The sequence below is a fragment of the Saccoglossus kowalevskii genome, chromosome 17 (assembly GCF_978046115.1).
Source record: "Saccoglossus kowalevskii chromosome 17, keSacKowa6.1, whole genome shotgun sequence".
Taxonomy (NCBI): domain Eukaryota; kingdom Metazoa; phylum Hemichordata; class Enteropneusta; family Harrimaniidae; genus Saccoglossus; species Saccoglossus kowalevskii.
Genome location: NC_140657.1, coordinates 19,531,142 through 19,547,581, shown reverse-complemented (window position 1 = coordinate 19,547,581; position 16,440 = coordinate 19,531,142). Strand labels below are relative to the sequence as shown.

General features: G+C 35.7%; 2 protein-coding genes across 9 annotated transcripts in view; one reads left to right on the top strand and one right to left on the bottom strand.

Annotated features, from left to right (window-relative positions):
* Positions 1–16,440, top strand: part of LOC100378910 (TNF receptor-associated factor 2-like) — a 99,492-nt gene that overhangs the window by 65,883 nt on the left and 17,169 nt on the right. The window lies entirely within an intron of this gene.
* Positions 2,715–13,491, bottom strand: LOC146732717 (uncharacterized). The gene is made up of 6 exons (XM_085492349.1): positions 12,853–13,491; positions 9,849–10,136; positions 9,558–9,690; positions 9,137–9,273; positions 6,085–6,262; positions 2,715–3,118 (listed from the first exon to the last, which is right to left on the bottom strand). The coding sequence occupies exons 1-6, from the start codon at positions 13,489–13,491 to the stop codon at positions 2,853–2,855; spliced, it is 1,641 nt and encodes a 546-aa protein (XP_085348475.1). The 3' UTR covers positions 2,715–2,852.

Here is a 16,440-nt window from a genome sequence, read left to right as displayed (position 1 = left end):
AAAATTGATTAATTATGCAAAATTAGGTAATTAATATTTCACATATCTGTCTGTGCATTGTCCTAAGTTCCATTGAAATGTGATGATTAGTACCAGAGACATAAGAGGAAGAGCCGAAAATTTACTAATCATTATGCAAATTATATGCATGAATTTTTACCAAAAACTAATCAAATCTGTGCATTAGTCCAGAGCATCTATGTGCCAAGTTTCATCAAAATCCAAAGAATGGCCTTTTAGATATCAGTGGAACAGTCAAGGAACAGTTAAAAATTAGCTAATTATCATGCAAATCAGCACTCTCGCTTGCAGAGTCTTCGTGACCTAGGGAGCCACAGAGAGCCGCAACTAGACTCTGCCACAGGCGACATTTTACACCAAAATTGTTGGTATTCCGCGTTTTTTTTTAAAACTTGTTTCTTATATCCTAAGCTTCTGTTGAAAAAAATGTGTGTTATTTTAAATAAATATATCAAACATTTTTACATTCAGTGGTTAATTTTTTTCAAAATGTTAAATGAAAAGTAGATCATGCGGTAGTAGACGTAGATGTGAATAGTCAGTTCAAATCGTAGGTGCGTTCACGTTGTTGCCTCGAGGTAACGCGGGCGCCTCGGGCCTGCCCAGTTTTCGTTCGACTGCTATGTGACGTGACAACTTTGGGAAAAAGATAACAAACTACAAAATCGATGGGTAAAAAGGTGTTTAGATAATTTTCTCAAACATAAAATGCTAGTGGGCGTGATTTCAAAATAAATGTATACATTTTATACGAGTTTCGCTCACATAGCAACAGCAAATACATCTACTCCCTGTCACGTCGCTTGGGCACCCCCAGGGAGAGACGCGAATGCACTCATGGCAAAGCAAAAAGTAGGTCCGGTCATTAGTATTTAAATAAACTTGTGGCAGAGAGTAGTGGGACGTTCATTGGCGACTTCCTAGCTTAGCGTTAAAAGACCCATAGTCTCTGCGACGGAGAATGGCAAATCAGGTTCAACCAAAACCTATTCAGAATTGCGCATTAGCCCAGAGCATCTATGTACCAAGTTTCATTGAAAACCAACATGCGGTTCTTGAGATATCAGTGGAATGGACGGACACGGACACACACACACACACACATACATACTAACCGCAAAGACTTCCATTGTGTGCTTCACGGGAGTCAAAACCACTGTAAAGTTTCACAAGAAAAGAAAACAAAACATGAATTTCAGTTCTCGTCATTTAATTATAAAATACTCATGTTGAAATAATACATGGAACCTCTCCAAACAACTTCCATTGACCCATGTCCAAAATCTCAGAGTACAACCAAAGTGCAACCAAACTATGTCTCATACATGCTCAAAAAACTGCATTCATAAATCTGAGTAAACCTTGATGTACCTTTAATAATAACTTGACTTTTTTGTTAATTCAGGTCTTTGTATATTACCAGGACCTTGGTTTGTTTCTGTATCACCACTATAAATCACCTCAAAATGTAACCATTACACCCCTCTACAGTTTCCAGAGATTGGTAATGGTACGACCCATCTGTCACTGATTCAGATCAAGGTCATGACCAGGTCATGACATCACTAAAAATCCTGGCATTACAATCTAAGCTAATTAATTTTTCTGAGCATGCTCAGTGGTGTTGGGATAGGTAATTTTGAATAAAAATCATGAAAAAGACTCATTTAGGATTTTCAGATCTGGCAAAAAAAATTATGTGCACATTCGGCAGAGACTTATTCATCAACCTGCAAAGTTTCATCGATATCTGCTGCATAATTTCTGAGAAAATGCTAGAAACCGGGAATAAGAAACTATACTCAGGACTTTTTTTGTTTTACAAAAAAAAATATAATTAATTGTCAATTCAGCCTTTTTAACACGATCACGAAAACTAACGCGACTGCGAAAGTAATCCTGACTGGATGCATCTGCAGGCGACCCCCTGCGTTGGAATGAAAACCGGAGCGGAATCACTCCAGTGATTATGCTAATTAAAAGATGTTGACGAGCATCCATCTCTGCGATCGAATCGAATCAACCTTTAAAAGGACATGTTTACTTTCACACACTAACTCATGAATAATCAATGACATCATGAATAATTAATATCAGTCAAATACCCGCAGATGCGTCCAGTCGGGATTTTTTTAGCGGTCAGGTTAGTTTTCGCGATCACGCTAATAGGACTAAAAAACAATTATTTCTTTTTGTAAAAAAAGCAAGCAGCCTGACGGCTGAGATAGCCCCGCTGTTAGCAATGAACATTTCAATTAAAGAACTGAAGATATCATTAGAAAATGAACAATATGTATAGTATCAAAGCAATCGGACTGTTTTCAACAAGAATTCAAAAATATCACTTTTCACCAAAAATGACAAAAATATTCATCAAAGTTAGAGAATTTAAGATATCATCATGAAATGAACAAATCTGAGAGAGGTACACATGTAGTACCTATATATGTAATATCAAAGTAATCGATTTTTTTACAAGAAGTCGAAAAGTTTACTTTTTCCCAAAAATATTCACCAAAAATGAGATTTTGACATGAACTGAACAAATCTGAGAAAGAACCATCAAAGGTACTAGCATATCAAATTAAAAAACATTCTAACTTGCGGTTTTGAAGAAGAAGTTGAGGTTGTAAAGTTGATGACGACGGACAATCAGTAATATGAACAGCTGCGTCAACTTTGTCGATAGCGGAGCTAAAAGTTGACGCGGACGACGAAAAATTACTCATATGATAAGCCCCGCTCGACAAAGTCGACAGCGGAGCTAAAAAGTGATTAATGTAATCATAGTATATCATGCTGGGAAAAAGTAAATTAAAAGAAGCAACATTTTATATATTTCCAAAAAAATGGTTTAAAAAGGCTTCATCATACAGCCCCAACAGTATTTTTTTTTCTGGAAGTTGTTGATCAAGACATGCTCTTGGGAGCTTCAGCATATTAATACAGGTGTTTGCAGTAGGAAAGAATAATGCATCTTTTGGCTTTTCATAGAACGATAATGAAGGACCTTCTCTATATCCTAAAATTGGCTCATGGTAGTCACATGTAACAAACTTCAGAATGTGGTTCAATGTAATCCCCGATCTTCTACCACCTACAATAAATTAAGAAATAGAATGATGTATTGGGGTCAATTTTACATTGTCAAGAATTATGTATCTGCACCGCACACCACACCACCCTACACCACACCACACCACACCAGACCATACCATACACCACACTACACCACACAACCGGAACACCACATCACCCTACACCACACCATCCTACACCACACTACACCACACCAGACCAGACCACACCACCCTACACCACACCACACCATACCATACACCACACTACACCACACAACCGGAACACCACACCACCCTACACCACACCACACCACCCTACACCACACCAGACCAGACCAGACCACACCACCCTACACCACACCACACCACACCAGACCACACCACACCACCCTACACTACACTACAGAATTGATGAAGTAGAGTTCTAAATATTATTGGTCCTGCAGCGAAGTAGCAAATAAACAAGCAGCCTGTATGTAATTAAAGATATTGTCACAAAATGAACACATCTGATGCTGGTCAATTCAAGGAATGTACATATACGAATCAAAGCAATCAGCAACAGTTTTTTTGAGAAATTGTTGAAAGTATCAAAATTAAATAATTGAAGATATTGCCACAAACTTAACAAGTAATTGAAAATGACACAGTCCCCATTAAATTTTTTAAAGTTCTCTTTGTGCTAGTCATATTAAAGTGGAGGGGTTTTCGCAAGCTTGTCCTTGAAACTTGACGTTTACAACAGATTGTGTATTTACATCAAATTCGAACGTGTGTTGCGTGAAGACCCCTCCGGTTTAAGACATAGCACAGAAAAAGTGACATTTTAATCAAACAAGATGGCCGCCGGTCGACCAAATTTGATCAAATTGCAAATTGAATTGACATGTACATGTATCCATTTATGACATGCTAAATATCAATGAAAATGATACATGGGTGACAGAGATACAGTAACATGGATTCAAATAAATCTTTGATCTGATTATGAAATAAAGTGACATGTGTATGATGTATGTGCCAAATACGAATGAAAATGGCACATAAATCTTGGAAATAAAGTAGTAAGGCCAAAAAGTCAGATGGCTGTCAATTGGCCATCCTTGATCCGATTTTGAAACAAATTTGAATGAAAACTGACATAGCATGTCCAAGATACCACATTTAAAAAACAAAACAAGATGCCTGCCAGTCGGCCATCTTTGATCCAATTGCAAAAGAAATTGTCATGGACATGTATCCTAACATGTAAAATCTATGTACCAAATTTGAATGAAAACTGACAAAGCATGTCCAAAATACAACATTTTCAAAAAACAAGATGGCTGCCAGTCGGCCATTTCGAATCAATTCGCTAAACCACTGCATGTCCCACATAAAGTACTAGACACATGCTAAGAATGAACGGAATCGGTCCAAAGGATTCTGAAATATGACTACGGACGGACGGACAGAGACCGAATTATAAGTCCCCCTTTTCAGACTTCGTCCGAACAGAGACTAATAAAATCAGAAATGCTCCTTTTCGGTGCCTACATATAAAATACTACAGCAATTGAGTCAGAAATAGTATTTTTTACATAAAAGCACAAAAATATCATCAAAATTAGAGTATTGTCACAAAATGAAATCAAAGAAAGCTTAGAAAGAACTCCCGTGTGCTGAGAGTATTGAAGACACATTAAAAATTAATTCAAAATTACTTGTACATGAGATATTGATGGAAAAGCTGAAAACTAATTATGTAAATCAGGTAACTAATATGAACAGAACAGAACAAAAAAATTATGAATTATCATGCTAATTAGAGAATTAATATTAATCAAAATTAATCAGGCCTGTCTATTTTCCTAGAGCATTTATGTAGAAAATTTTATTCAAATGTGATGATCAGTAATTGAGATATCAGTGTTAATTAATTATTAATTATTATTATTAATTATGTTAATTAGGTGATTAAAGCATAAATATTTACCAAATACTAATTGGGTTTCTGCATAGTTCTTTTTAAAAGTTTCATTAAAATCCAATTTGTGGTTCTTTATATATCAGTGGAACATAATGCAAATTAGGTAATTAATATCCAATTAAAACTAATCAGGTGTCTGCATAATCCAAGAAGATCTATGTAGCAAGTCTCATTGAAATATGATGATTACTACTTGATATATCAAAAGCTGAAAATTAATTAATTATGCAAATTAGGTAATTAATATTGCACAGATTTTTACTCAAAACTAATAAAATCTGCGCATTAGTTTGGAGCATCTGTGTGCCAAGTTTTATCAAAATCCAATGAGTGGTTCTTTAGATATCAGTGGAACAGTCATGGAACAGCTAAAAATCAGCTACTGTAAAAGGATTAATTTTTCACTGGGTTTTAGTTTTGCTTATTTCGCTGACTGGAAATTGCGCTAAATTAAAACCCAGTGAATATGTAAAATTTAGCATAGAACACTTTATCTAAATGACGAAACCGTGAATTTAAAACCCACTGAATATGCCTGATATGGTAAATCAGCGAAATTTTAACCCAGTGAAAATAAGTCATTTTACAGTAATTATCATGCAAATTAGGTAATTAATATGCATGGATGTTCACCAAAACCTAATCAAATCTGCGCATTGGCCCAGAGCATCTATGCATCAAGTTTCATCAAAAACTGATGTATGGTTCTTGAGATATCAGTGGAACAGATGGACACACACACACACACTAACTGCAAAGACTCCCTTTTTGTGCTTCGCACACGGGAGTCAAAAAACAATTGAAACAGTTTTTGGCAAGCAAAAGCCAAACCAATCCATTAAGTTCAGGCCCACGTCAGTTACCTGGAACTGCATTTGTTTGTTAAAACATCAAAGCTATCAGTCTATTTTAATATGATTTACACAATCTGAATATTATATTTCTTAATATGCAATCATCATTTGACATACTAGAACATGTATGCAAAGATTTATAAAAATTCAATCTACTTGCCTGCTACTTCTCTCAGGTATGCAATGAAGACTGCATAAACTTCATTTTCATACTTGCGGCTGTTTGATCCCTCAGGACTGAAGTCAGGCTTTAAGAGAAACTTTAGTTTCCGAAAGGTCAAAATGCTATTTTCATTTGGTACAAACAAATACATAAACTGTGGCAGCTTCTTACAGAGCTACAATAAAATCAAAGAAGGAATATTTAAAAAAACAAGTCATTGTCAATGACACGTCCCCGTTCCGTTCATATTTGAGTGACATATACATTCAAAGCAGATCATGACCGAAATGCACCTGCATATGTACAACACATTGTGCTAAATCTGAACAAAATCCATCCATGCATGACTTGTATATGGAAGGACTGTCATTGACAATGACTTGTTTTTAAAATTCATTGTAGCTCTGTAAGAAGCTGCCACAGTTTATGTATTTGTTTGTACCAAAAAAATAGCATTTTGACCTTTCGGAAACTAATGTTTCTGGGGGCAAGTATGAACTTGATCAATCCAGACATGTCTTGGATACGGATCCAGAACTGAATTCTTTAACAAAATGGCCGCCAGTCGGCCATTTCGAACTTGATCCGAAAAAAAAAAAGACGTGCATCAAGGTCCTATTATGTTTAATGTATGTACCAAATTTGAACAAAATCCATCCATGCATAACTGAGATACGGGTCCGGAATGGTGAAAATGTGCGATTTCAATGCATTTTCGGCCTTAAAGCGGCCCCCATTTGGCTATCGTTAATGAGATCATGAAACAAATGCACATACATATTTGTGACATGATGTACCTTGTGTGTGTGAGTTTGAACTTGATCAATCCAGACATGTCTCGGATACGGATCCAGAACTGAATTCTTTAAAACAAAATGGCCGCCAGTCGGCTATTTCGAACTTGATCCGAAAAAAAAAATGACGTGCATCAAGGTCCTATTATGTTTAATGTATGTACCAAATTTGAATGAAATCCGTCCATGCATAACTGAGATCTGGGTCCGGAATGGTGAAAATGTGCGATTTCAATGCATTTTCGGCCTTAAAGCGGCCCCCATTTGGCTATCGTTAATGAGATCATGAAACAAATGCACATACATATTTGTGACATGATGTACCTTGTGTGTGTGAAGTTTGAACTTGATCAATCCAGACATGTCTCGGATACGGATCCAGAACTGAATTCTTTAAAACAAAATGGCCGTCAGTCGGCTATTTCGAACTTGATCCGAAAAAAAAAATGACGTGCATCAAGGTCCTATTATGTTTAATGTATGTACCAAATTTGAATGAAATCCGTCCATGCATAACTGAGATCCGGGTCCGGAATGGTGAAAATGTGCGATTTCAATGCATTTTCGGCCTTAAAGTGGCCGCCATTTGGCTATCGTTAATGAGATCATGAAACAAATGCACATACATATTTGTGACATGATGTACCTTGTGTGTGTGAAGTTTGAACTCGATCAATCCAAGCATGTCTCAGATACGGATCCAGAACTGAATTCTTTAAAACAAAATGGCCGCCAGTCGGCCATTTCGAACCCGATCCAAAAAAAAAATGACGTGCATCAAGGTCCTATTATGTTTAATGTATGTACCAAATTTGAACAAAATCCGTCCATGCATAACTGAGATCCGGGTCCGGAATGGTGAAAATGTGCGATTTTGATGCATTTTCGGCCTTAAAATGGCCGCTATTCGGCTATCGTTAATCGGATCATGACAAAAATGCATGTGCATATGTCCCATATAATGTGTGATGTATGAGTGAAGTTTGAACTTAATCGGTCCATGCATGTTCGAGATACAGGTGATCACGGACGGACGGACGCACGGACGCACACAGGGCAAAACATAAGTCCCCGTTTTCGGACTGCGTCCGAACGGGGACTAATAAAATAACTGACATTTCTGAAAAAAAGTTATTCAACATGTAATATGTAAATATGTACAATTTGCTGAACACCCAGTGTTCTCCACAAAGCATTTCTGAGTAGAAGGTACAACTCTGACAACTGACAGGTTGTCTGTAACTACCGGTGTATATAGATATTCCATCTCAACTGATTTAAACTTGACTTTTATTGTCAACCTGTTAAAGACATTTATTATTTCTGATGTTAACGCATTAAACTAAACAAACGTGCTAACACTGGCTAGCTTATTGAGAGAACTTTGTTTGTGTTGCATTTAAAAGTTGAAAGCAAAAAACATGACAATGCACAAAACCTAGATTTTTTCTGAAATTGTTGAAGTCAAAATTGACCGTTCAAAAGAGACTGCTTGAATAAAATTGAGAAAAAATTCAATAAATTCACCATCACTTTTAAATTAATGGCCGACATCATTGACATTGATGAGACAAAGCGTATCACATGTTTGCATAATCAGTCGTTAATAATCAATACAGGAATACATGAATGAAATGTTTAGAAAGCAGAATTAAACCACGCTTTGAGTGGGAAAAATAAATCATGTAACTAATTCTGTCGTTCTGTATCCATCAACTATTTTTTTTAAATGGCTATTTTATTTAAACTACCAGCTTAAATGCTTTGACCAGTGGTATGTTGACCTCTATTTGAATTGTTCATTTTGTGACAATATGATCACTTCTCTATTTTTAGTGAATATCTTTGTGATTTTTGGTGAAAAAATGCTATTTTTGACTTCTTTAAATTAACAGCACTGATACCTTGTTTTGCTGAAGACACCATACAAACACAGTGGACCTATTTTGGTCGTCAGGTCACTAGTTGATAAATGGCTAGGCCTTTGAAGTCAAAAGACAGTTTCAGGTCGATCGGATATCAGTTCTCAGCATTCAATCTACAACATTTGCTTACGATGAAACTAAGTTGAGTTTTACTTGCATTTCATAACTGAGTAATAATAATCAATACTTGTAACTTCTCAAAAACAAGGAAGTTGTTCGCTGGTAAAATGCTGTAACTGGGCGTAACCCATGAAAAAGTTTAAGCTAAAACGTTGTTTTTAGTGATTTGAGATTTAAAATCTGCATTCTTACAACAATGCCCATACATACCTTGCATATGCCAAGTTTATCAAAACCAATTCTGAGCTTTTTAATACAAAGTGATGGCATGGTACTTTCAAACAGTTCTTGTCGAACCTCTTCTTTCATGAACTGTGGTATTCTACCATTTTGCAATGTACTAAGTCCTGTAAAAAGAAAGGCAAAATATTGGTCAATTGCACAAACGAAGAATGATATATGGTAATTATTTTATTAAAATTGTTTTTTGAATAAGTATAAAAATTGGTATCAATATAAAGAACCATAAAAGTTTAATATTTTATTTCTGACACCATCAACCTATTTTTTGAGGAAAATGTAAGACAATGAGTTGTACATTTTTAATATGCATCTACTCAGAGATGGCTAGTATAACTGAATCATGCCATGTATTTTCATTCACAAGTTAATGTAAATCCAATGAACTTACCCATTATGATACCAACAACCTCATAGTCATCTGCAAGATGAAGCTTTAAACCATTTTCAAAATATTTATCATTTATTTCCCTCAATACTTCTGTAAAGAATTCTTTCCTTGGACCACCAAAATCATGGGCTTCCTGTAATTGTAGATATAGTAACTGATAACATTCTAGCTATAGGTTACAATAGTGAATTTTAAGAAGCAATAAACCAGTTCAGTTATATATAGTTATATACAACTCAGCAAAGGCTTTTTATACACTTGAGATGAGATGCTGTTGTCACCAGAACCTACCTCACCATAGAATTCTACTTCTAATGTCAATCTCAGGTTGTTAAGTAAGGCAATTTCATCCATTCCAGTACTTAAAATTTCAAATCTGTCAACCATTATGAAATTGGTTTGGCCTTCTAAGACTTCACTTGAATCATCAATGTCCAATTTCCTTCCAGTCACCATTTGACTTTGAAAATATTTCAATATTTCTACTGGGTCTGAAATATTGTTTTTTTCGCAGTAGTCAAAGGTTACATTTACTGCTATATCCACAGAGTTGGATGGAGGTTTAGTTTCTTCATCAGACTGAAAATAATCATAACTAGTGAGTAATGAATGAGTAAAGTCATTGAAAACCAAGTCTTATTAAAATACAACAATTGATTTTGAGATGTAGGTAGAAAAATTGGGTAATTATTATGCAAATTAAGCAATTATTGTGCATAGATTTCAAGCCAAAACTTATTAGGTCTGTGTATTGTTCAGAGGCACAAATGTACCAAATTTCATTATAATGTGATGATTAATTCTTAAAAAAATATGTGGAAAATAATTATGCAAATTAGATAATTATTATGAATACATATACATATAAACCCCAAACAATATAGATTGACTGCAAATGAGGCAATTACTATGCACAGATTCTAATGTGAAACTAATAAGGTCTGTGTAATGTCACAGAGCGCATCTATGTACCAAGTTTCATTAAAATGTGATGATTAGTACTTGAGATACAATGTATGAGTGACAAAGTCAAAAATTTACTAATTATTATGGAAAAAGGGAAATTAATATGCACATGATTTTTACCCAAAACTAATCAGGTTCATTGTTCCAGAGCAGCTATGTAGCAAGTTTCATTGAAATCAAAGCAGCGGTTCTTGAGACATCGGTAGAAAAGATGCACACAGACAGGGTAAACACAAAAGACTCCCATTGTGTTCTTTGCACTCAGGAGTCAAAAAAAAGCCTCAGGCCTATAGCAAATACTAATACAGAAAAAAAAAAAACTAGTGATCAACAATTCTGACATCCAGTAAGTTAGAGTGTAGGTAAACATGGCTAAATTGCGGGTTACATAGCAACATTAATGTACTCTTATTATTCAATTAAAAAAAATTAAAATTTATAGTTATGATAATTTCAATAAATATTCATGGTCACGCGCATGTTGGCTATGTTCAAGTGGCCACTACTGGTTAAACATAGAATAGAAACAAAGCATTTTGGGCATCGGTACTTTGTGACAACATTAGGTTAATTTACACTCAACTTTAATATGGGGTCATAATTAACAAGCCATGGCACAGTCCCCGTCAGTTATCAACTTAAGATATATAGTTTTGTTTATAGTAATATAGTTGGAACATAAACATAAACAGCATTAATTAACACAAAATAGCCACTGGTCTGCCATTTTGAATACATCTATATATCTATAACATGATGTATAGTAAATATATAAAATTTTAACGTAATTAGTCAAATCATGTCAGAAATACGGCTCCAGAACTGCATTCAGCCAGCCATTTTGAATCCAAATTCAAAAATAAAATGATATACATCGAGGTCCCATAATGTTCAACATATGTACCAAGTTTGAATTCTTGATTTTGATGATTTTTCAGCACAAAAATGGACGCCATTTGGCCATCTTGAATCAGATCATGAAACAAATTGATGTGCATATGCATAATATTATGTATAATGTATGTGTGAAGTTTGAACATAATCGGTCTAGTCATGTGTAAGATACAGGTCCGGACACACACATGCGCAGATATAAAAGTAATCAGAGTCACAATTCATGCGAAACTTATGGAATTATACTGTCTGTAATTATTACGGTTGCAAAAATAATTGTGATCTGAATTTGGGAATGTTTTTTTTTTTAATGTTACCTTGTCTGAAGTAAAAAAAACAAAGTCTGCATAAGAATTGAATTTCTAATATTGGTACAAACCAAAATCTTACAGCCAAAATTACATAGTTTGTGAAAATCATTTCACACAAGATCAGATGCTTTGTACAAAATGCATGATAGTAAAATATATATTGTGTTAATTCCAGAAATAGAAATGAGTTTTGATGGATTTTCAAAATTATAGCTGTTATGCATCTTATGATTTGTTATTGTTTACTGTGATAAATATCCATATTTTGTTGTTGAAAGTCATAAACAAATTTGCAGTTGGGCTGTGTCGTGTGTAATGTACATGTATATGACAACGAGACAAGGGGGAATCCCCTGCAGGAAAACTTGAACTCTTCTATGTGTTAACCAACAACGATTAGCCCAGAATGAAATAAATTTTAAGTTGTTTAAAAACAGTGAGTGTTGATTTGTATGCTATTGCCTGTACTAGGTGTCGAAGAAGCAATATGCCATGTACTGTTAGGTTAATGAGTTAATTAGTATACAAGCAGCTCTGGTCATAAGTATTTCATTAGTTTGAAGCTGCTGGTAGTGAGACTTCACTGTTGGAATATTCTGGCTCAAAAGACAGGAACCAATCCCAGTTCCAAATTATCCATAATGATACAAGTGAACGTAAAAAACAATACAAGAACAGCAGAGAATGTACAATTTATAAGCAATGGATTGACTTTGAATGAACCTAGCCTAATATGTCACAGAAGTACCCCAATGTAGTTTGTTACTTTGTTAATTGGTTGTGTTTGTTTTATTGTGGAATGATGTTTGTTAACATAGCGATTGGTATAATTGGTCGTTGGTCTTTCACACCTGTTTAGTTTATTTAATTTTGGATAATTTTCTATTTTCTATGCTGCACCTGACACAGAAATATTTTTAAAAAAAAAACTATGTTCAAAAAATACTCACCAAAGGTGGATTATTTTCAATTTCACCAGAAACTTCCAAAGAAACATTACTACTTCCAGAGCTACTTCTTTGTTCCAAAGCGATGTTGGCTGTAGATATATCCATGTTGTGGCTTGACTCAGTGGTTTCAATATTGGGTGTATTTTTTTCAGAAGGCATGTCATCTTCACTTACTTCAAAAACAGCAGTGCACTCCCACAGGTGTGATCGTAATTCTCGAACCAAGAAACTTTTTTTGCATCCTTTGCATATTTCTTGAAGAGTGGATATTGTTACTGGTGCAGCGGATTTAGTGTCCAGATTTGTCTGTATTGGACGCAGGTAGATCTTAGATTGGGGTCCCAAACTGGCCTTCAAGTCACTCACGGTCCATGGACAGGAAATGAGTGTCAGTAATCTAGAACCAGACACACAATGTAATAACTCAAATCCACCGCAACAACGTAACTGAGGAAAACCTTTATCGTCGTCTGTCAATCTCTGCATTACAGTTTCTTCGTCGTCAGCGGCAAAAAACTGAATTTTCTTGGCGCCAAGACCTGCTTTATGAAGTTCGGCTCGTTCACTTTGTGAAGGAACAGTCGTTGTATTTCTATTCGCTAAGCAAAACAAGTTAGCCGTCCATGTTCTCGGACGGGTAGTTTCAGCTGGATGATTTCTTTTTCGAGATGTCCTACGACCTGAATTCGATGTCCTGCTACTGGTACCAGGCCTAAACAACATGTTTCTTTCATGTGAAACACGTCTTGCCAAACTCGTGTGCGGCGTACTTGACTCACCGGTATCGGCACTTAGTGTCATTTCCACTTTCATGATTCGGCTTGCACATCTCTCGAATACGTATCCTATCCCCAATCGTAGTTATGCCTAGACGAACAAGTTCACCATCCGTTATGGCTAATACAGTAGAAGGTTCTATTCTTTCGTCGGAAAACCGTTGAGATAAATTTCCTAAACCAAGTTTCTCGAGTATTCCCTCCATCATGGTCCGCTGTTAATAATAGCACACGCATGCGCGAAGCAGGGGCGCTGCATTCTGGGATATCCTTCATATATTGAAGTGAGCACCCCATCATATATTGACATTTCACCTTCGTATATTGACGTCTCGTGAACATATGTTGAAGCATGCGCACTGTATATAAAACTAACGTCACTGTATAAGAAAAGAGCGCCACCATATATTAAAAACACACCATCATATATAGAAGCAATGTCACCATATATTGGTCAAACAACACCATATATAAACGTTTTGTCATCGTATATTGAAAACACACTATCATATATAGAAGCAATGTCACCATATATTGGTCAAACGACACCATATATAAACGTAATGTCATCATATATTGAAAACACACCATCATATATAGAAGCAATGTCACCATATATTAGTCAAACGACACCATATATAAACGTTTTGTCATCATATATTGAAAACACACCATCATATATAGAAGCAATGTCACCATATATTGGTCAAACTACACCATATATAAACGTTTTGTCATCATATATTGAAAACACACCATCATATATAGAAGCAATGTCACCATATATTGGTCAAACGACACCATATATAAACGTTTTGTCATCGTATATTGAAAACACACCATCATATATTGAAACAATGTCGCCATATATTGGTCAAACGTCACCATATATAAACGTTTTGTCATCATATATTAAAAACACACCATCATATATAGAAGCAATGTCGCCATATATTGGTCAAACGACACCATATATAAACGTATTTTCATCATATATTAAAAGCAACTCGTTATATAATGCAGCAATGTCGCCATATACTTAGTGACAACCACATAAGACAGTGACGGCGTTCCATAGACGCGACATCCGTATTCATCGGTGAACGTCGGGCGAAGCTGTCTGAGTCGGCCTTTAGGGGTGAACCATTTGAGATCTTGGGGAGGGCTTGGAAAATAAAAAGTTTGTCATTTTTTCTCGTATAAATCTTGTGTCAATTTTTTACATTAATACCTATGCTTCCTAAAATGAATATTATGTTCTATTTTTTCTACTTGGATTGGTATGGACATTTGTTTGTCCAAAATCTTCCAAGCCCTCCTCCCGGATTTCAAATATTCCGCACCTTATCCACAATCCCTAATTGTACCATTTTGTAGCTTACAAAATAGTATTTTATCGCATCGTAATACTGCTGACACGTTGTATTGTGTAACTCCGGTTGTATTCCCACATGGTTGTTGGATTAATTTGAACTACAGTTTTAGAGTCTTTTAGAGTCTACAGTTTTTTTATTGGCAACAATTTTCAATATGTTTACAACAAAAAGTCGTCCAAAATGCACAATATAGTGCAATATTCAAAGATTTATGACGGGAAAGAATGTGTAAGCTTAACGATTCTAATTTGAGTTTAATTCAATGTTTTTAATGACTTCTAATTTTAATTTGTCGTTTGTTAGGTTTCTTCCAAACCTAAACAAATTTTGGTACTGAACTCGAGTGAGAGCGCCCTCATGTGTTTGAAGTGTCTGTCTATTTATACACACCTTCGTCTGAATTTTGACTAAAAATAAGTGGTTAGATTTCTTAACCGCAAAACAGAAATGATTTTCTTTTTCTAAACTTGCATTTTATATTACAGATACATTTTTTTTTCAAAACCGCGATATATTAATTCTATTAAGTATTAGTTTTTAAGGAGGTCTAAATAGAAAACAGTTTAATGAAAATAAGAAAAATCATTCGTTTCATTTATTATTTTGTATTCGCGGCGGGAAAGTTTACTCCATACGGTGTGTGGTGGCGCTGTACATTTGGTATAATTCAGTTGGTCGGGTTTGTATGTAACTTTAATAAGTAACCATGGAGGTCCCTAGATCTAGTACGTCGATGGTATATCAATGCATATTCTTTTATTTCAAAAACATTTTTAAAGTTAAATATTGAGAAAATTTTTTTTGATCGACAACCTGTAACCTGACCTGCAACCTGACCTGTAACCTGCGTTTTGTTGCCGCCGTTCTAGTGCAGCCAGATCTGAAGGCCTTTACCGCAATCTGGCTACGCTGTGTGGCGCGGATCGCGTGGACGGGGTTGCTCTCTGCACGTAATAAGCTCGGGATGCCCGGTGGCCGAGGGGAAGACGTGTAGTTACGTTAAGCGTTTACGGAGCTTGTTACATGAAGCTTAGGTGCCGCATGCGCATGGGAGCGCCGGTTCGGGTCACGCCCGTTTTATGTTTACTATGATTTGGCGTAGTATTTACCTTGCCGTTTATTTTACCAACTTTATAGAGTAAAAGGAAACCCCTGCTCTAGGGCCACGAGCGTAAGCGTTGACATCAGGTAACCAAGGGGAATAGAACAAGCAACGATAAAGTGATGGATTATTAGAGAGTTTAATATTTGCGTACGTAACGGGAACGTAACGTGTTGTTCTAATTTCGTTTGCGTTACGTTCCCGGATGTCAGAAAACGATTACGTACAAGCACCCACAACGGGAACGTAACTGAAACGGAACCATGCCAGTCCATCTCTCATTTGGCAACCATCTATCCAATAAAATTTGTTATGTCATTTCACGTCCGGAAACTGAATTAGTAGTTAGTTCCCAGACATTTGACAGAGCTCTCGCTATTTCCACCCACTCTGCTGAGGTACCAGGCCTGTTTGCCGAATCCTCTTTCAGCAGATCAATGTCATGCGTTTTCAGTGGGTATAAATATCAGCTAAAATACATCCAATATTTCTCATCTCGTCATAAATA

Excerpts from the sequence above, each read along its gene's own strand:
- LOC146732717 (XM_085492349.1), bottom strand. The coding sequence starts at position 13,491 with ATGAAAGTGGAAATGACACTAAGTGCCGATACCGGTGAGTCAAGTACG. Across the intron at positions 10,137-12,852 it reads AGTGCACTGCTGTTTTTGAA|TCTGATGAAGAAACTAAACC; the intron begins GTAAGTGAAGAT and ends GATTATTTTCAG. Across the intron at positions 9,691-9,848 it reads AAGTAGAATTCTATGGTGAG|GAAGCCCATGATTTTGGTGG; the intron begins GTAGGTTCTGGT and ends CTACAATTACAG.